This window comes from Aquarana catesbeiana, linkage group LG06 (genome assembly GCF_042186555.1).
Source record: "Aquarana catesbeiana isolate 2022-GZ linkage group LG06, ASM4218655v1, whole genome shotgun sequence".
Classification (NCBI taxonomy): domain Eukaryota; kingdom Metazoa; phylum Chordata; class Amphibia; order Anura; family Ranidae; genus Aquarana; species Aquarana catesbeiana.
The window spans coordinates 370,326,969-370,349,263 of NC_133329.1; the positions used below are offsets into that span (position 1 = coordinate 370,326,969).

General features: G+C 43.1%; 1 protein-coding gene and 1 long non-coding RNA gene across 2 annotated transcripts in view; one reads left to right on the plus strand and one right to left on the minus strand.

Moving 5' to 3' along the window:
- Positions 1-22,295, minus strand: part of KIF5C (kinesin family member 5C) — a 124,697-nt gene that overhangs the window by 38,659 nt on the left and 63,743 nt on the right. The window contains exons 10-14 of the mRNA XM_073634210.1: positions 20,697-20,845; positions 20,467-20,615; positions 11,495-11,670; positions 4,621-4,689; positions 3,533-3,739 (exon numbers count right to left, since the gene is read on the minus strand). Coding sequence (XP_073490311.1) covers positions 3,533-3,739; positions 4,621-4,689; positions 11,495-11,670; positions 20,467-20,615; positions 20,697-20,845 — 750 coding nt within the window. The remainder of the gene's footprint in view (positions 1-3,532; positions 3,740-4,620; positions 4,690-11,494; positions 11,671-20,466; positions 20,616-20,696; positions 20,846-22,295) is intronic.
- LOC141147106 (uncharacterized) lies at positions 1,030-20,875 on the plus strand. The gene is made up of 2 exons (XR_012245016.1): positions 1,030-1,159; positions 20,572-20,875. It is a non-coding gene; the product is annotated as an uncharacterized lncRNA (long non-coding RNA).

The window sequence follows — 22,295 nt, forward strand, 5'->3', positions numbered from 1 at the left end:
AAAAAAAAGTATAATGTATGGCCTGCCTTACTGGTTCTGGGTTAGTGCCTCATTGAGTAGTAAAAAGGATGACAGCACAGAAAACTGCACCATGAATTATGGCATCCATATTTCCATCCTGAAAGGTTCCCCAATTAAAACCTTGATATTACTCTCTAATGATGGCCATAAAATTCTGATTTTATTACTGTAATGCAAACAGTCTGCATACACAATAATAAGTTGCTTTTATTTGTGGAACAAAAAAAATAAAAAAAATAAAAGGAAGAAGGAGCAGGTGGGCTCTTTGTCCTTATTTTAAAAGATAGGCTCGCTTTCTTCTGCAATCAGCATTATTGTCCATTTGCAATATTCTTTAGAGGGAACACTGAGCTGTGCATGTACACCTTGGCGCCAGGTTGTACAAAGTATGCAAACCTTGAGACCCCATAGAATCACATGTGCAGTGGTGGCATGACATCCAGCTTCATCACGCTCTTTACTCCCCAGCCTGACTGTCCCTGGCATGTTCCATTGATTCATTATGAGGTTTTTTTCAAGTATAGAGGCTAAACAATGCATATGGGCATTACTCAAGGCAGTCTATATGCAAATATATCCTGCCTATGAATGCCCACCCCTTCAGACTGATCTCAAGCCATCAAGACTTTTGCATATTTGCATAACTCCTTCCAAGAGGCAGCCCACTGCTTACATCAGGACTGAGAAGGGACGTAGATGAGGTGGGGGTTAGGGGGGTCCAAACCCCCCCCCCCCCCCCCCCAGAGCATAAGTTAATGTGACAGCAGCTAGGCTAGTGTAGCCTATCAGGTGCAGGAGCTGCCCTTCCACTGGGAAGACCAGTTAAAAATGTTTGTTCCCAGTCTGCCCGCATTGTAAAACAATGGGTCGGTACATGGGAGGTCCTGTATTAGGTCAGGAGGGAGGGAGGAAGGCACTTATGATGAGCTTCAGCTACCTATTGGCTAAGGAGGCAGCAGGGGAGGTGCTGCAGCCTCCTCAGCCAATGGGTACACAAAGTGCATTGTCCTTCCCTCCAAATTCATCCCGCAGGCTTTTTGTCTTAGTGAGTGTGGGAAGAAGCAACTGATGTGGGGAGAAGGCTGAACAGAAGCTGCAGAATTGCATGAAATGAGTGAACTTCCTGCAGTGATCATAGGTGAGAGAGGAGAAAAGATCCTTTCACAAGTTTACTTTCATTTCAATCGGCATCTCTCACCCCCAGCTTCATTTCTCCTCCCTCCGTCTACTACATGGCTGTACATCCGACTGGTAAGACCATGCAGTAAATCACTCTCACACCGATCCTCACCCCCCTCCCCTCCCCTGTTCACTTTCTCCCATTCTTTTCTGCTCTTCACCTCCCATATATCTGCACTGAACACGTCCTGCAGCCTCTCACATTATGACATTCCACTCCAGAAGCCCACACACTGTCTGCCAACACCCTTTCCACTACTAAAGTGACACTCAGGCTACTGTTTGCTATTCTGTTACTACTTGTGACAGGAGTACTAATAGTATACAATGCAATACTGTCCACAGCCATGAATGATACTGTGGCTGTATCATTCATGGCTGCAGATAGCATTGCATTGTATACTATTACTCAGGGCTCTTTTTTCAGCTGAAATATATCACAATCCTGAACCCTGCACTCTGTGCACAGCGCACCCTGAACCCTGCTCTCTGTGCACAGCGCACCCTGAACCCTGCTCTCTGTGCACAGCGCACCCTGAACCCTGCTCTCTGTGCACAGCGCACCCTGAACCCTGCTCTCTGTGCACAGCGCACCCTGAACCCTGCTCTCTGTGCACAGCGCACCCTGAACCCTGCTCTCTGTGCACAGCGCACCCTGAACCCTGCTCTCTGTGCACAGCGCACCCTGAACCCTGCTCTCTGTGCACAGCGCACCCTGAACCCTGCTCTCTGTGCACAGCGCACCCTGAACCCTGCTCTCTGTGCACAGCGCACCCTGAACCCTGCTCTCTGTGCACAGCGCACCCTGAACCCTGCTCTCTGTGCACAGCGCACCCTGAACCCTGCTCTCTGTGCACAGCGCACCCTGAACCCTGCTCTCTGTGCACAGCGCATCCTGCTCTCTGTGCACAGCGCACCCTGAACCCTGCTCTCTGTGCACAGCGCACCCTGAACTCTGCATGTAGTGCGCCCTAAACTCTGCACTCTGTACATTGCACACCCTAAGCCCTTTACTCTGTAGGTAACTGGGTACTCAAGGCTGAACCCCCAGGAAAAAAAAATTGTCTACAGCCCTGGGACTGAGGGTTCTTGAAAGGAGTCCTGAGGCAGGGTGCTGGGATGTACAGCACCCCGACCACCCCTCACACCACCCAGTGAGGACACTGGATCATTTTATTTAAAAAAAATCATTAGCATGTTAATGAAAGGGGAAGGGAGGAACTAGGGAAGACAAATTTGCAGGTGAAACTTCCGCCTTTATCATTACATGTATTAGAAGCATAAATCTTAAGCTGACTACACCTGGTCCGAGTATTGGCCGGTTCAGCAAGAACTGGCCGAATTTCGGACCACGTGTACAGCTGTCCTTCTGACAGAAGCCAGTTTTAGGACCAGCTTTTGTCAAAGTGACATGCTGCAAAACCAGCATCCAATCAGTGCTTGCAGCGAGTAGCTGCAAGCGCTATTTAGTGTGTACTGCCTGGAGGGCAGCCCCGCCGTCAGAACACAAAGGCACAGCGGGGGAGATCCCTGCACAAACATCACTTAATTAGTACAGCGATCTCTCGTTTTGTTTTGTTTTCCGTTCAGCCCAATTGGATGAATTAAAAAAAAAAAAAAAAAAGGCATTATCTTGCTATCAAGATGAAGTAACTGTTGCAAGGGAGATGAACTATTTTTTTTGTGTGTGTATGAGGTGTATGTATATATCCAAAACTTTTTAGCATTGGAAGGGGTAGGGAAGGGTTGAAACCCATTATGGTTTTTCTTTTGCGGTTTGTGTCCCATTAGGAAGATTTCTTTTTGCTTCCTGTTATGGAGACGCAAAAGGAAGCAAGAGGAAATCTTTACAAAGTGAGGGGTAATCAGACAGTTGTCAACAGAAGATTTCTGACCTCTTGTTCTGGTTACTACTCAAAACTGTTAAGATTTCCCATCATGTTCTGTCTTGGTGACAATGGTCACCAGGACAAATAGAGAGGGTGAACCTCCCCAGCAGCCTTTTCTTGAAAAAATAAAAAATATTTTGGCTCTGTATACACTTTAAAGAGGAGCTCTGAACAAAGATAGCTTACTCTATTTTTAGGAGATTAGATCTTTCTTTAGATATTCCATAATACTTGAATTCTTTACTTTTAGGATGGTTGTGCTCCCCTTAAATCTTCCCAGCTTTGCCTAATAGAAGTTCTAACAATGACTGCATAGAGTTCCATAATAAAAATGAAAGCATTTTACCAAATAACTTTCAGGCTGCACACCAACAAGACCTGACAAAGAGCATGTGGATATACCAAGTATTGAATGATGGAAAATAAAAAAGCAGATTTCTTACCGTTTTCTGCGCCAGCTCATCGGTCAGCTGCTCATTGGCCTTGGTCTTGTCCTCCACTTCTTGAGACTTCTGGTCATAATTCACAGCCAGTTCCTCCAAAGCTTGAAGAACCTCCTTCACTTCATCCTTAGCAGCATCATTCTCAATCTGTAGCCGAGTCAGCTCCTCCTGGATTTTCTCATAATCTCTACGAGTTGATGCCAGGAGCTTAGGATGGAAGAAGAAACTTATGACATGAAAGGACATGGCAATGAGAAAAGGAAAGAAGTAGAGCAGGGCTGGACAAATTCCAGTAGCCAATGCTTCTTAACAATTAAAGCTGGCACTGGAGGTTCTTTCTAGTTGTGGTCAATGGAACTGGTTCCTAAAAAAATAAAATTCTGCTGACTTCTACACTGGACAGGCTGGCTCCTGAAATCCTTATTAAATTTGTCCACCCCTAGTGTAGTATAAATACATTCAGATCCTTGCCCACTACTGACCACATAACTTCAAGTGCTAGTCACACAAACTGAACAGTGGGTATAGTGGCAACTTCCAAAACCTAATACCTAGATTTCTGGTATTCCACGGTCTATGCAAAAAGTCCATTGTCAACTGAACTCAGAATCATCACAAACCTTACCATGTTCCACGGAGCAACTAGCCTCATACCCCCCATATAGGCCTTGTCCCCTCACAACCATAACATTCTAAGAGGGAGTACTCCAGTTTCCTCCCACTCTCCAAAGACATGCTGGTAGGTCAATTAGCTCTAGTTTGTATGAATTTGAGTTAGGGACCTCTAGATTGTAAGTTCCTTGAGGTGGGGGTCTGATGAGAATGTACAATCTCTATTTAAAGAGGCGTAAATTGATGGTGCTATAGAAGTACTGAACCTGAAATAAATAAAATGCATACAATCTAATCCTTGTCCCAATGGATGAGCCAACACACCCCCCTTCTCTATTGAATAAATTAACTACACGGAATAGAGATTTTTGTACAATTACACGGCCTTCAAAACTAAGGTAACATCTACGTGTACCAATGGACTTCTAGCAACCTTTAAGTGTGTGTGTGTGTGTGTGTATTTGACAGTAACTTACCTCATCTTGATCAAGCATTTGTTGCTTCAACGTCTCAGTCAGCTGACTCTGCTGGTTAATTTCATCATCCTGGAGGAAGAAAGAAAAAAAAATAAGTCATAAGGCTACAGACATGGCTTGCTGCCACCATCTTTGTTTTAGTGTGGCAAAGCCTCTCCGATACAGAAATCCTTCTGGAAGAGTCTCTGAGCAACCATCCCTTACACCCCAGATCATTAGATCACAGCCTTTTTTGAGCCCAGACTGCAAAGCTGAGGGTCCAATATTTTTGGTGAGTGAGGTCACTGAAGGGGGAGTGTGGCACCTTATACTTTGCAAGTTTGCAGCACTGTTGCACTTCATTTACTATATTATATGAGCACTAAGCACTTTATTGTGTGTATTCTAGGTTTGTAAATTCACATGGCCTTAGCCATTACCCTGTTTCCCCGAAAATAAGACCTAGCGTGATTGTTGGTGATGGCTGCAATATAAGCCCTACCCCCAAATAAGCCCTATCCTGTTTCCCCGAAAATAAGCTCTACCCTGAAAAGAAGACCTACAAGGACTTTAACTGGGGCTTATTTGGGGGGTAGGGCTTATATTGCAGCCATCACCGACAATCACGCTAGGTCTTATTTTCGGGGAAACAGGGTAGGTCTTTAAACTGTTCAGATTAATATATTTTCTGCTAGCGCTGTTTACATATATTTTTCCCATTCCTTCTACTGCCCCCATCAGAGAGCATATCCCCTCATGTAGTAGTGTTACCAATGGAGTGTCTCCCAAGCTTGATTTTAGTTTACCATGTACAGTTTCATGTGCCTTATGGTTTGTAATGTCACATGCAGTGTCACTTCTGCTCCTAATAGTGGTTCTAATTATTTTTTTTTTTTTATTTGCCTCTCTACCCTTACGGTTGCTGCATTCTTTTCTTTATTAATACTTAAAAACCCAATGAAATTTTAGATTGTTTAGAAAGCCATGTGTTGTAATATTTCAAAATATTTAAAGGAGGGCCTATATACAGATGACATTTTCCATTATTTACCTTCACTGAAAGTGGTAATTATAATAAAATAAGAGATCAATGTCAACTATTTTTCCTCAAATTCCTGCAATTTTTTTATATTTTTTTTTTTTTTAAACAGTAAAGTTTATTGAATTTTGGAAAAATTCAATAAACAGCTATGACACACATAAGTACAACCGCAAAAGTCATCCTATAATGCATAAGCTATACAGAACCCTGGAGTGTTAAGGCACAGTACAAACAAAATTGTATCCATGGCCACAAAGATTGACGTCAGCCCCCTATGTCAGCCGCGATAATCATAAGTTTTGTTGTTCAAATTTTTTTGGTAACAATCAGTAAACGGTAATTGATTATCCCAGTATGACATTAAAATACAAGATAATCATAAGTTTAACCATTCCATATGGTGCTCTAGCCCATCTTTCAAAACAGACTAGTGGTCAGTCAATGGAAAAGGAGAGAATCAGGGGCAGACCCATAGGGAAGAAAAATAGTTTTCTTCCGTCATAAAACACGGAGCTTAGCCGAGACGCATGTTAGCGGATGATCCCACAGAGATACATGTATGTCCGTTTTTCATCCGTCAACGGATGGATGAAAAACGGACATTTGGAACGCCTATGTGAAAGGGGCCTTACTGACACTGATATGAATCTTAAAGAAAAAAAAAAATAGCCCTGTCCAAAAAATACTGACCCTGACCTGAACCCAAAACACTAACCCTTGCACTGACCTAGATCAAACCTTGAGCCAGATATTTTTATTTGTTTTTTTAAATTATTATTATTTTTTCTATCTCTGCAAGGACAGACAATGATACAATGCATCTTTCTCGCCCAGTATCAGAGACAGAACACACGGGGTTGATTTCACAGTAACTGATCATTGTGATAGCCAATCAGAGGCTAGCACAGCAATCAGGTTACCAAGAATCTGTCGTCCCGGGTCCCGATCGTTAGAACGGGGCCCAGGGCTCTCGGTGAGACCCCGGTCAGCAGCCCCACAGAAAAAACGCCCAGTCCAGTGGGGCCGCATATTTGCGTACGGTTGACGTGAAGGGGTTAAAAGGCGCAGGGACACATCACAAGCTCAGCAAAAACCCAATGGCTCCCTCCAGGCATACCCACCCCCAATTTATCCATTGCAATATATACTCCCTAAATCAGCCCATAAGTTATTGCAATTTTCTTTCCTTCGACCACGGGTGGAAGAAAAGAAAATTGCTCGATTCCCCTCAACACAGTGTTAAGGTATCCCTCCCACAGTGCTATTGTGTTCTGCAGGTGGGGAGCCTTACCTGCAAACAGAACACAATGTTCACTGCTGATGGCTATAGCTGCTGGCAGTGATCGCATGAAAAAAGTCCGACAGGCTCGTTGTACTGAAGTTGATCTTTGGATCGAATGAATCTTGGCTGGTCCCTGCTGAACATCTATGGCAGGCTTTAGACTACAGTTAGGACCCAACGATACACAGAAGCCTTGATCGGGCAGTGTAGCTTCAACATATACAGTATGTGGAAGTGTTGTGCAACTAAATCCTCTGTTTCTAATCAAAATTGTTATGCCCTGTACACACAATCGGACTTTCCGGTGGAAAACGTGCGATCGGAGCTTGTTGTCGGAAATTCCGACCGTGTGTCGGCTCCATCGGACTTTTTCCATCAGAATTTCCGACACACAAAAGTTTGAGAGCTGTATCTAAAATTTTCTGATAACAAAATCCGTTCGCGTAAATTCTGATCGTGTGTAGACAATTCCGACGCACAAAGTGCCACCCATGCTCAGAATCAAGCAGAAGAGCTGCACTGGCTATTGAACTTCGTTTTTTTTCGGCTCGTCGTACGTGTTGTACGTCACCGCGTTCTTGATGTTCGGAATTTCCAACCAACTTTGTTTGACCGTGTGTATGCAAGACAAGTTTGAGCCAACATCCGTCGGAAAAAATCTAATGGATTTTTTTGTCGGAATGTGCGATCGTGTGTACAGGGCATTAGACAGCGTAATTTAATTTTTTTTTTTTTTTTTTGCTGGCTAGCTGGTAAGGCCAGCCATAGATGGTTCAAATCTCGGCCGGAACCGGCTGATCGATCAACTTGGGTGCAACCAGCCTGCCAGATTTGCTTGCGATTATCGCAAGGGGCTGCTATAGCCAATATAGCAATAATCACTGACTTCTTCCGGCAGGACAGCTTCCCCCGCCCGCCTCAACGGGATAGGACAATTGCTTGGCAGGAGGGATTCCTCTGTCAGCACTGTCTATTAGGGGAATCGTGCAAATTTCTTTCCTGCAACCCGTGTTTGCAGGAAAGAAATTCGCACACAGTCTATGGCCAGACTAAGTGTGCTGGGAAATACATTTTGCTTCGTTTAAAACGGCAATACAGACTTGTACAAAGTAAACATTTTATTGTGCTTTTGTACAAAACTACAGTAAAGTCGGCCATAGATTGTGCAATTTTCTTTCCTGTAATCACAAGTTTCAGGAAAGAAAATCACTCGATTCCCTCCATCAACACAGTCAGTGAGCTTTTGTGTTCTCCCTGCGGGGGGCACAGGGGGCACTCATTTCTAAATACAAGGATTACTGCTAGCGGCTATAACCGCTGACAGTAACTTATGTAGAAAAAGTCCGACATGCTGGTTGTATCCAAGTTGGTACAATCAGCCTGCCCATACCTGGTTTGAAATTCGTCAGGTCCCTGCTGAACTGGCTGAATTTCGATCCATGTATGGCCGACTCAAGTTAGAATGCAAGATAAGGACTGGGACCACCCAATAATATCCTATTTTCAGCTACAAGGAGGAGACCCCAATTTAGCGAAGAACTATGACAGGCAGATAATCTCCAGGGTACCCCAAGTTGCATAAGCAGCAAGGACAACTCTGGCTAATTTCATCTATAACAAATATTTTTGGATGGAAGGATCTTTATGTGAAGAACGTATTCCCAAAGAACATGGCACACATTGAAGTCTCCTTAATAAGACATCTGCATAGTTAGAACAAATTTCACATCTCATTTAATTAGCGGTTCTGCTAATTACAGTTACAAGTGATCACTATAGATCTCGATGATAGAGATGGTAGTACTTTGTTTAATTATTGTACTCTGCAAATCTCTGCACACAGTACACACAAAGAGCAGTAAAACACATAATTATGATGAAGCGCACCATCATTACCACCAATTATAAGTGTCAGCAAACCCCAAAACCTTGAAAATAATACAGCTAAAATGTGCTACATTTCCAGTAATATTATTACTATAATAAGTATTTAGATAGTAAAACGCACAGTAAAAACAAACATATGAATAAAGTGCCCTTATTTGGCTGGAGGATTGAAAACTTTGCTGGAATGTTGTAAATAGCAAGAAACAGATGTCATCTCATACAGTGCATCTGGAAAGTATTCACAGCGCTTCACTTTTTCCACATTTTGTTATGTTACAGTCTTATTCCAAAATTGATAAAATTCATTATTTTATTTTCCTCAAAATTCTACAAACAACACCCCATAATGACAATGTGAAAGAAGTTTGCTTGAAATCTTTGCAAATTTATATAAAATAAAAAAAATCCCATGTACAGAAGTATTCACAACCTTTGCCATGACATTCAAAATTGAGCTCAGGTGCATCCTATTTCCACGGATCCTTGAAAGGGGGCTTCCAGATTCTGATAAGTCCCCGCCCGTAGACCCCAACAACCAACAGCCAGGGTTGTCGGGAAGAGGCCCTTGTCCTCATCAACATAGGGACAAGGTGCTTTGGGGTGGGGGGGGGCGCGCAGAAAGCACCCACCCCCCCATGTTGAGGGCATGCGGCCTGGTATGGTTCAGGAGGGGGGCTCGCTCGTCCCCACCCCCTTTCCTGACCTGCCGGGCTGCCTGCTCGGATAAGGGTCTGGTATGGATTTTGGGAGGACCCCCAAAGGGCCTGGTATGCTCTTGGAGGGGAAACCCATGCCGTTTTTTTTTTTTTTTAATTTGGCGTGGAGTTCCCCTTCAAGATCTTTAGAGCACAAGTTGCATGCCAAAGTCGGATCAGTTAAGACAACGATCTGACTTTAGTGATATTCAATGGGCTGAAGTAGGATCAAAGTCGGACCAAAAGTAGTGCAGGGAGCATTTTCAAAGTCGGACCGAATTGTTTCGGACCAGTTAAGACAGCTCCCGTAGGGAAACATTGATTTTCACACGTCATGCGACATGAGCTCCCAATGTCGAAGCATTTGTTGTACCAGTTTGAACCCGGCCTGAGATGTTTATACAACTTGATTGGAGTCCACCTGTGGTAAATTCAGTTGATTGGACATGATTTGGAAAGGCAGACACAGCTGTCTATATAAGGTCCCACAGTTGACAGTGCAAGTCAGAGCATAAACCAAGCCATAAAGTCCAAGGAATTGTCTGTAGACCCCCTGAGACAGGATTGCATCGAGGCACAGATATGGGGAAGGATACAGAAAAGTTTCTGCAGCATTGAAGGCCCCAATGAGCACAGTGGCCTCCACCATCCATAAATGGAAGAAGTTTGGAACCACCAGGAGTCTTCCTAGAGTGGACCGTCCGGCCAAACTGAGCGATCGGAGGAGAAGGGCCTTAGACAGGGAGGTGACAAAGAACCCGATGGTCACGCTGACAGAGCTCCAGCTCTCTGTGGAGAGAGGAGAACCTTCCAGAAGAAAAACCATCTGTGTAGCACTCCACCAATCAGGCCTGTATGGTAGAGTGGCCAGACGGAAGCCACTACTCAGTAAAAGGCACATGACAGCCCACCTGGAGTTTGCCAAAAAGGCACCTGAAGGACTCAGACCATGAGAAACAAAATTCTCTGGTCAGATGAAACAAAGATTGAACTCCTTGGCCTGAATGGCAAGTGTCAGGTCTGGAGGAAACCAGGCACCGCTAATCACCTGGCCAATACCATCCCTACAGTGAAGCATGGTGGTGGCAGTATCATGCTGTGGGGATGTTTTTCATCGGCAGGAGCTGGGAGACTAGTCAGGATCAAGGGAAAGATGAATGCAGCAATGTACAGTGGCATACTTGATGAAAACCTGCTCCAGAGCACTCTGGACCTCAGACTGGGGTGAAGGTTCATCTTCCAACAGGACAACGACCCTAAGGAGTGGCTATGGAACAACTCTGTGAATGTCCTTGCGTGGCCCAGCCAGAGCCCAGATTTGAACCCGATTGAACATATCTGGAGAGGTCTTAAAATGGCTATGCACCGATGCTCCCCATCCAACCTGATGGAGCTTGAGAGGTCCTGCAAAGAAGAATGGGAGAAAGTGCCCAAAAATAGGTGTGTCAAGCTTGTAGCATCATACTCAAAACCACTTGAGGCTGTAATTGGTGCCAAAGGTGCTTCAACAAAGTAATGGGAAAAGGTTGTGAACATTTATGTACATGTGATTTTTTTCCTTTTTTATTAATACATTTGCAAAGATTTCAAACTTTTTTCACGTGTCGTTATAGGTTATTGTTTGTAGAATTTTGAGGAAAATAATGAATTTAATCCATTTTGGAATAAGGCTGCAACATAAAATGTGCAGCGATGTAAATACTTTTCAGATGCACTGTATGGAGCTGGAGTGTCAGAACAACTCAGAAGGACCTTTAAAGCTCAACTCTGGGGAAAGTAAAAATCCTCTTGCAGTGGGGCTGTTCCCCGCAACATAAAAGTTAAATTTGTGTTTACATCTAGGGGACTGGGAAACACAGCGATGTTTACCTGATCAAAAGAGCTTTGGCCATACTTCTCTTTTAAAGTAGAACTATAAGTAAAACTTTCATTTTGTTTATTTCATCTGTGTTCCATATACAGCCAAGACTATCAAATACCAGACTCTACCTTGTCATCCAGCTGCCGGTAGAAGCTGGCAATCTCCTCTTCAAATTTCTTCTTCTCCTCTGAAGAGATGCAGGCAGTGGCTGGGGACAGGTTGTCAATTATCGGCGTGTTGTCACATGGCTCAAAGCTCTTTTGATCCTTAGAACTTGTTTGTTCGTCCAGTGGCACAGCCTCACCTAAGACAAAAAATATAAAGGTCTTATTTCTGCATCACAAGGACTGACCCATACTAGAAGACATAAAATCAAATTGGTTCCCTTTCCCAGTGCAGATGACAAAGCCTTATTCAGCAGAATTCCTCTCACTTCCTGTGCTGGGACAACTTTGTTACCAGCACAGGAAGTTAGGGAAATTCTTTCAGCAGTGACACAGACAGACACCAAAAAGCTGATGGAGATTGTAACCTTTACCTACTCTAAAAAAAAAAAAAAATTATATATATATATAAAATCTGACAAATCTCTCAAATGGGGACACAGAACAAAAAAAATGGGCAGAGGCCCTAACACATCCACAATCTATCCAAAACAAAAAAAGAGATGCACTTTAAGCGCACTAACCCACAACACCCAATCAGACTTCTCTCCCCTGAAGTCAGCCTAATAAGATACGGATTTTAAATGGATGCTATACATTTTTGCTCATAAAGTCAACGTGTCAATAATTTTGCAAATGAAAGCTGCCTGGTTGTCATGTTAACCATCTTGCTTCGATACATTGGGCCATCAACCCTAGACTTCTGACTTTATACTGATGTCTCTAATCTGCCTAGTTAATCTGAGTTAGGGACTTAAAGTCCAACTCTGAGCAAATAATTAAAAAAAATGATCCTTTGCAGTGGGGCTGGGACTGCACTGCAAGGATTAATTGCTCATTTAAGTCTAGGGGGAACAAGAAAAATATTCCTACCAGATCCTTTACTCCTCCCAACAGATAGACCAGTCCCCACAACTTACATGCCACCATGCTCCACCTGTGTAGGAGGACGTCATCAAGATCAGAGCCCTGCTCTGGAAGTGGGAATGCCGAGAGACAGCATAATGCTGGATAGTGGCGGAGCACTGACTGCCGTGGGAGTGAAGGATGGGGTAAGTAAAAAGGTTTCTTCTCTCCCCCGGACAAAACAAGCTATAAACCCAAGCATTGGGTGGGCACAGCCCAGCTGCAAGGGATAATTTTTTTGTCCCTGAAGTTTGGTGTTATGGATGTTATGTTTCTTTAAATGCAACTCTATGGTGCATCAAATGTTTGGCTTTAGAGAGATAGTTATGTTGCCTATTCAGTGCAAAGTGACAGAGTCTGCCGATAGCCCATTCCGACAGCAAGGTATACTACCCAATATTTGGTCCCTAGCCACCACTGCAGCAGTCCACTCAGGGTAAGCTCCGTGTCGGCATTGCCAATCCTCATGTAACTGTGCTCTAGTGACCAATCACCAGGCTCAAAAGGAAGGATCATCTAAAACTTTAAAACAGAAATCACATGCCAAATATCAAAACTTCTTTCAATTGGCTGGCAGCATTTGAGCGATCCTGCCGCAGCATTTCCTCAAAGTAGAACATTTCTCTCCCCCACCAGTTTATCTTTAGTTGTCTTAGAGGTCTAACTAAAAATGGTTTATAGCATCTCCATAAAAGCCTATGGGCAAGCACACCCTGTTTGAAGCAGGTCAAATGCAGGTCAGCAGGAGGTCAACTGTAAGTGAAATGCACTTGTGAATGAATTCCGAATGATCTCAGGAGCATCTCAAACTGATGTCATCAACACAAGTCCAAAGCCTTTCAACAAAAGCCTTAAAGCCGAACTAAATGATCAAACACTTTTAGTTCCAACAGTCCAATACCTGTGAGGTCCCTCGTCAGCTCTAGTATCTTCTCCCTGGATCCGTCCGGGTGCCGCTCTTCGGCACAGGATAGTCACTCCCACTCATGCACAAAAATTCAGTCATTTTGGCACACCGGCAGTGTGCCAGAATGTAAACTGAGTTGCACTTGCACAGTTAAGTGTACTTTCTGCAGAAGATTGTGAACAAGCCATTAAGCATTTAATTGCAGAATAGACATTATGGCAGGGCTCGACAAATCCCAGGTGCCAGGTCTCCATGGCGACTGGAAATTTCATCCTGGCGTCTGGCCTTTTGTCAGCCCATTCACTGTTTGTACCAGGCAGCAGCAATTCCTATTGCCGGACAACCCCAGACATGCAGTTCTGGGTGCCAGGCAGCCGAGTTAGTTTTAACACCTTGAAAAATAAAAAAAAATAAAAAAACATTTAGCTTTGCTGTTTACCCGAAGCAGAGCTAAAGGGGTTTCCTTTTTCACATAACAGCACCTCCATGTATACTCCGCCCCTTCCGCCAGTAGATCAGCTGCTGCTGTGCAGAAAGGTTTTCCCACGCTTCCCTTTCCTTCATCATTAGCCAATCCGTGTGCATCATGGTTCACCTCTCCTCCTCCCTGCTAGTCCCCGCGCACGGTGCTGGAGACAAGCAGGGAGGTGAGCAGAGTTTAGCTCATACAGCAGGTTACACATGATAAACGCATATTAAACATTTTAGCCCCAACATACAGAGTTTTAAAGGGATAAATTGTGAGAAAACCAACTCATTTAGTAGCATTGTAACTGAACGAGACAGCTGCCCGATTCTGAAATAAAATAAAAGCCATAAATTACTTATAATTGCCCGCCTCATGGGATCAGCAGGGTAAGTATAAGGAATTTACAGCTTTTATTTCATTCTGTCATTTTATACTCTAAACAGAAAACTGACACATTGCATAAAACATCTGGTGTGTCACATCAGAATATATTCATTATCTTCATAAGTTCAATGTCCATGATATTTAGTTCTAGACTTCATGTGAATTTTAAAAAATAATTTTTTTTTTTGTTGAAAATAAAGCTTTGTTCGTTAAAAACAAAAAAACAAAAACCTGGTTCCTAGATTCAAAGCAAAATTTGCCAAGCCCTGTTTTATGGGGTTGATTTACTAAGCCTGGAGAGTGCAAAATCTGGTGCAGTTCTACATAGAAACCAACCAGGTTTTATTGGACTAAGCTTAATTGAAGAAGCTGATTGGCTACCATGCACAGCTGCAGCAGATTTTGCACTCTCCAGTTTTAGTAAATCAACCCCGTAGTCAAAAGACTACAAAAGCCTGCCTATTTTTTAGTTTTTACATTTAGTTCAACTTTAATAACATTCATGGATGAATATGTCAAAGTTTCAGGCAACGGTTTAATGGATCCATTTAAAACTATAAAAGGTAGTTTATTGGAGAGAGGTGGTTTCAAGCACACCGCTAGTTCCCTTCAGGGAATCCTACAGAAGGGAACCGCCAACTGTCCATGTGGTGCACTCTTTTGCCTTGCAGCCCAAGATAGTTACGAATGTGGCCCAACTCAAAATTTTCTTCTTTAAACTTTCTTTTTTTTTTAAATGTGTTTATACTTTGTGAACATATAAAAGTCCAGTAAAGAGATACGGTCAAATCTTTCTTCAGCCACATCAGTTTTATCTTCCCCAAAAAAAGAAATCCCACTCTTCACAATCACGCCTTATTAATGTGATCAGTTTCTGGCAGCACCTATATTTTGGAGCAACTATTTTCAAGGATAAAGCACAAGAAGCAGGGGCTTAAGTACAGGGGTCACCATTGTGACCTGGTCCTATGCTCCAAGGACCCCCTGTATGCCTGGATGGAAGGGTGGCAAGGACGGCGGAATGTAGAGGAACTGATCCCTCCATGTAGCCGCTGAATGTCTGTGGGAGGGAGGAGGAAAAGCAGGCATTCAGCGGCTTCATGGAGGGATTCGTGTAAACTGTGTTTACTATACTTCAGTTTGTTAATGAACAAGAAGCTCTGTACAGAGCTATTCCTGTTCATTCATTCTGTGAAGCAGAGGCTGCAGAGAAAGTGACTGTTGAATCTGTCCTCAGTCCCTCTGTCGTGAAAGTGAGACATCAGGGGTACGTTTGCACCCCTGATATTTCAGCAAAGCCCCCAAACGAGGGTCCTAAAAATATGTAAAAAATAATTTTAAAAAATTGTAACAAAAAAAAAAAAAATTAAATAAGAATGGTAAAAAAAAAAATAAAAAATTAAAATTAAAATCAACTTCTGTACACTGAGTTAAACCTCAATAAAAATATTGAGCAAGAAAAAAAAATTAAAACAAAAAACTACTAACACAAGAGCGACTGGGCTCTGGCATTCCGCCACCATGGGGGGGGGGACCCAAGGACAGCAGGAAGGTGGCCCGTGCGGGACCGTAATAAAAGGGTCCCACAATGGGAGCAAAGGGCCACCGGAATCAGTGGGAAGGGTCCCGGTTTGGAGCCAGGAGGGCCCTTCATGGTTTCTGGCACTGGGGCCCTGAAGGTTCTAGTTACACCTCTGTCACAAAGGGCAAAATTGGAACCAAAATATCTGATGAGGTTTGGCTTGGCATTTATCCATGTTGTTTATGTACGCAAGACATTTTGCAATAAACTTTACATTGAGTTTACTTCTGGTATGTTATTTGGCTAACCGCACTCACCTCATATAAAGATATAAAGTCCCAGGGCAATTTTCTATGTTTTTATGTATAGTATGGAGATGGAGGTGACACCAGACTATTTTTCTTTTAAAATATCTGATGAGCACCTTGAGAATTTATTGAGAATTTCTACTATATCCATTGAACCAGATATCGATGTGTTAAGTTTATCAAAAAACAGTGTCAAAATATCACTCTTATGTTGCCCTCTTTTACTTTTCTGATAAAAAAATATTACAAAAAAATGAAGTTTTTATTACTCAGATAGGTCCATGATCTATGATCATTAACTTGTGATCTGCCAGACTTTCTGCTGATCATCTATACTTATTGTTAGTGTATTTTATGTGTAGCCCAAGACAATTCCTCTTCTTCCAATGTGGAACAGAAAGGTCAAAAGGTTGGACACCCCAGCCTTACATGGTTGCCAACAGTACATTAGGCTGCAATGTAAAGTATCTTACATTCCATACAAGCCACTTCTGTGTATATGAAAACATCTGTAGCCAATATGACTTTATTTTAGGCTTAGTGATCCCTTTAAATGAAAGAATTCTCCATGGGCTTAGCGTGCCGGCACTCCGCAGCCACTGACAGCACCATTTCTCAGTGTTCGGATGCAGATAACTACATCTAGGAAATTCACTCATGTTCATGAGAGAACTGCTGTACAGCGCGATAAATAAAGTCGCTATTGAACCTGTAATCACATTTGTGAGCCATAAACTCGGCAACCTGGAGGACCTGCCAGCCGCCGTCACCATGGCAACGTCATGGCTCTAATCAAAAATACATTCAGCGCTGTGCAGTCAGTGAAGCCCCAGGGATGTCTAAAAGCCAGAATACATGAAAGAAGAACAGGAGCACACAGCCAAGGCAGGGAAATACTCGGTGTTTAAGGCACTTCGGCATCATTATGCTACACCGTCATCCACAGAGAACTCATCATGCAAAACAGGAGCATGCATTTGTATATATTGCAGGTTTTTTTTTTTTTTTAAAGTGTTACATACATTGTTATTCATGCAAAAAAGAAAAAAAAAAACACACACAACAAAACATTTTAAATACTAAAATATTAGGGATGAATGGAGTGATTTTGGCTTAATGGATTTTGCCATCAAATTGCATTAGGCACCAATTTTGATATGTGAGGGGAAAAATAAAAAATAAAATAACTACCTTTAAAGTTGAATTGAAATAAAAATTATAAAAAGCAGCTGAAAAGGCAAGATTTTTATGAGAAAAAAAAAAAACCTATAGGTCTTTTCTGTCAACAGTGCATCTCCCTGCCTGTTGGCAGTAATATACACTGAGCCCCGCATGCACAGCTCAATGTTCATTTATGGCACCGCTCTGTGCCGTGATGATGTCACTTCCATGGGTAGGAGGGACATTATCGTGGTCTGGCTTTTTGAGTGGCTGAACAGAGCGAACCCAGAAAGAAGGCCAAGAGAAGATGGAGGTGCCCATGACCAGCCGGAGTGCTGACAGCATTCCCTGGAGGGCACCGTTTGACAAGCAAGTCTGTCATAATGTGCCAATATGCAGCGCACACAAGCCCATTATGGCATAAAGCTCCTGGGGGGTTCATTTATTTTAAGAATCTAGCAGTGTTTCACTCCACTTTAAGAGAGCAACATTCTAAGCCCCGTGATGCCCCCTCTAAAACACTCCTAGCAACCAATCCAGGAATTCTGTGACTTTGTAAAAACTGCAGGTATACCAGGAGTTAAGCCTGGTACACACAATATTATCGGACGAATAATCATTCGTTTGTTTTTTTTTTTCATGCTAATCTCCATATCAGGAAGTGATGTATTGTATTTTCTGACGAAAACCAAGCTGATTAAATGAAAAAAAAAAAAAATCGTACGATCTGGTATCATACAAGAAAAATGTCCGCGTTTGTCCCTTTGGATAATATTGGACGAAAGTGGTGTACTAACAAGCAGATTATCACATGATCGCTTGGAATGCGGACGGGCCTTAAAGAGGAGTTCCACCCAAAAATGGAACTTCCGCTTTAAGGGAGGTGACCCCCTGACATGCCACATTTGGCATGTAATTTTTTTTTTTTTTTTGTGGGGGGGAGCGGGTACCCTCTTTTCAGAGGGTCCCAACTCACCGTGGCACCGGAAGGGAGATCACCTCTCCCCTCTCCCTCTCGCCAATCATCTGGGACACGTCACAGGTCCCAGATGATTGCCCGACCAGTCACGGCGCGAGGCTCGTGGGTGCCCGGCTGTAAAGCCACAGCCGGGCGCCCACAGTTACAATGCCGGCACCGCAGAGAGGAGGGAGAGACGTGCGGGGCTTCGTTCCCCCACATCGCTGGATCCCTGGACTGGTAAGTGTCCGAAAAGTCAGCAGCTGCAGTATTCGTAGCTGCGGACTTAATTTTTTTTTTTAAGCAGAACTTCGCTTTAAGTCCATCGAGATGTCTGCCACCTCATAGACTTAGCTCTATTTTTCACATCTGACAGGTTGTTTATCACAGTCAAACAAAATCTCCTGCGCTCAACAGTGGTGCGATGGTAGTGCAGATAGCCTAGAATTTCTATAGCTCCAGGTAAATGCACAGTTCTTATAAACAGGTTTATTGTGCCCCAAGATGATAACTTATGGAGCTCTGATGCTGCTCACTGTGGTCTCAGTTCCTTCAAGAGCAGAGTCACTGGAATTGCTATGCCCGCCCTCCCCTCCTCCTGCCTATTCACAGAAGCCTTTGTATTATGTGAACTCATTCACAAAATACAAAGGCTTCTGTGAATGGGCAGAACAGGGGAGGGGCGGACATAGCTGCCCTGAGTATTTCTCTCCTCTCACAGCCAGAAGGAGTGCAATAAGCATGTGACATACATAATATAGATACGTCCCAGAGGTGACCTGCACCTAACTGGACTTATCTCATAGCATGCCTGCACTCTTTGCAAGGTTGCTGAATTTCTGGAATTCAGCTTTAATAGTGGTGCGCATAGTGCACCATGCCAAAAAACATAGGAAATATAGCGTTGTAGTTTGATAGGAACAATAGGGTCCTCTAAACAAACCAGAGCTCACTTGACAAGATGTGGGTGTAAAGCAGGCACCTGACAACAGACCACATTGATTACAATATCTAGTGGGAAGCCCTTTTTTGACAGGTCCAGGATAGTTAAAAGGTAGCTGCCATAACTCATGAGCCATTTAAAGCCCACTGCACACCTAAAAACCATACTAAAACATCCCCAGAGACAGCTCATGCATCAGTCTACAGCCAAGCTGTCACCAGTGGCACTCTCATTCTCTCTGGCTTTCTCCTGTCACCTACTAGTATTATTATTATTCTTCAGGATTTATATAGCACCAACAGTTTACGCAGCGCTTTACAATACTAGTATGACATCAAACAATGAATCCGCACAGTGCACTATTTGTAGTTTATTAGATTTTATTGGAAGTAGAGGTGACTCCACCTCCTGACATGTTTCACGTCCCCCACCTAACCAGGACTTACTCAGAGTCATTGACCCAGTAGGAGGGAACTAAATGCTTAAGAGGAATCAGAGGGCAGAGTGTCTTCTCTTCTTGATTCCATTAAAATCATTTTAGGAATGATGGGAAGCACAATGCGAGGCCTCAGTTTGAGGCTGCACCACAAATTATACTTTAGCTGGCCATAGAATCTCAGCCGCTTCAGCAGGAAGCGGCTGAGATTTGAACCATGTATGGGCAGGCTGAATGTACCCAAGCTGATCGATTGTTCAACTTTGGTAAGCAATAATCAGTGTTTTCCCAGCAGGGGCGGCTTCCCCTGCACCCCACTGGGGAAAACACAGGGATTCCCCTGTTAACACTCTCACCCATGGTTGCTGGAAAAAAAAATTGCACAACACCCAATACATGGCTAATGTAAGGTGTGACAATGAGCCTTCCAATCACAAGCAGCACTTGTCATTGCCTACAGTAAGAATGAAGGAGGAAATGAGGGAGGCACAGGGAATCTGATGTTCAATTAAGCTCAAGGATTAAGGATCCTTTAAAAGAACAGTATGGCCATACTTCTCTTGTGGTTATTGGATTGCACTTACTTTTGCTCAGCTGATGTGACAGTGCCTCTCCAGGCTCTAGAAGGATCCCAGCTAGATTGTCAGGATCCACTCAGCTGCCTGATTGATAGCTGGCTCTCCTGTCCAGCACTTCAGTAAGCTTTGGAGAAGCAGAGCGATCAGCAGTCAAATGATCGTGCAGTTCTCGGTTTTATGCCAAAGTGGGACAGCTGATAGATATTTTATTGTTTTGTATATACCCTAAACTTCTCCTTTAAAATCCACACAAAATCACAATCTGGCCAAAGCGGCCCTGCAAGAGAGTCTATTCTAGTTCCGCTGCATAAAGGATGAAGGTTACGCTTCAAGTCAGAAGATCATTTGTAAGTCATTTCCTTACCACTCCTCCATCTGTTTAGCTCTATCTCCAGGTGCTGAATGATATTCTTGAGCGTTTTGTTTTTATCCTTCTCTTTTTCATATTTCTTTTTCCACTCCTCGGCAGTGAGCTCCAGATTGACAGATACAGTGTTCTTAATGGTCTTAGCCCTACAATCAAATAAAAGTAAAACCAAGATGGATTCCGTAGATATCAAGGTTCTCAGCAAGGTCAAGAGGAAGATCGCTTACCGTTGGCCAAACATAAGAGTGGATTTTGTCTCAGCGTCATTGAAGATGGATGGAGAGCAGCAGATAATGATAGTTGTTCGACAGTTTCCACCGAGAGAGTCCTGGAGTATCCTGGTCATTTTGCTGTCCCTGTATGGTACATGGGATTTCTATGGGAAAAAATAAAGACAAATACTGCATGCGGTCATTCATTTTACTCCCCATCACAGATCCGGAATTCTAACTTCACTAACTGCATGCTTGTTCTAGGTCAGTGACTGGGGAAGCACTAAAACCAGACAGAGCAGGATTTTTAGAAGGTTGGCATCTGCACCATTTTTAACTACCGTATCTTTTAAGGGTCATTCTTGGATGTAAAATAAAAAGGGTCCATTACATCAATCCAGTGGTACTATCCCAGTCATTAAAGAGAGTCCGTAGAAATAAAGGCTTTGAAATGAGAGCTCAATTCTTTTAGGATCCCTGGGTGTATGCCATATGGACATCTTCATTATGGACATGACCTCCCTCATGTTCCTTTGTATACACAAAGTTGAAGAAAGTATTTAATAAATTTGCGGCCTTGATTTTCTTTTCACATATTCCGTTATAATCTTTGTAACATTTAAATGATGATAGTGTTCCTTCCTTCTTATATTTTTTAAAAGCTCTTCTTATCATCTATAGGTTTTCTTTTAGCCTTTTAAAGGGTTACTAAACCTTTTTTTTTTTTTTTTTTTAAAAACCACTATGTCATACTTGCCTCCACTGTGCAGTTCATTTTGCACAGAGTTTCCCCGATTCTCCTCTTCTGGGGTCCCCCAGCGGCGCTAGTAGCTCCTCCCCGCATCAGGAAACCACCTAGGGGGAGATTCCCCTTGGGGGTACTCGCGGACAGGCTCCCGAGTCCAGCTTTTGCATCTATAGACAAAGAAAGCCAGACTCGGCCCCGCCCCCGGCGCTCGCATCATTGGATTTGATTGACAGCACTGGGAGCCAATGTCCGCGCTGCTATCAATCTATCCAATGAAGAGCTGAGACCCCGGCCAGAGAGGGTGTGCGCATCTCCTGCGTGGGAACGAATGGGCTCAGTCAGGTGAGTTCAACTGGGGGGGCTGCTTAGTGACAGAAGTTTTCACCTTAATGCATAGGTTGCATTAAGGTGAAAAAACACGAGGGTTTACAACCCCTTTAACCTCCCTGGCGGTATGATTATGTTGGATTTTAGGTGCTGAAAGCGGTACAATTATTTTGCATGGAAATTTGGTGTTTTTTATAGTAGGCCTGTAATTCTTAGCAATAATCTGTCCAAACCAGAGTCTAGTAGACATCTCAGGTGTAATAAAGTTTGAAACACAAAATCATAAATTATAATATAATAAATAACTATAAATATTTATACCAAATAATAATAAAAAATATTCAATAATGTAATTAAATCAAAAACACTGAAATTTGCTCAGTTGCAGAATTGTCGCTGTCATTAGTTTTCAGTATTTGATGACGGATCTCCCCACAAATCACCATCGCTCAATTCTGCGAGTGATTCTAATTTATTATCGCTGTTTTCTAGCTGCTCTAAAATCACTTTTGATGTAAAGGGAAGGTTTTAGTTGCTAT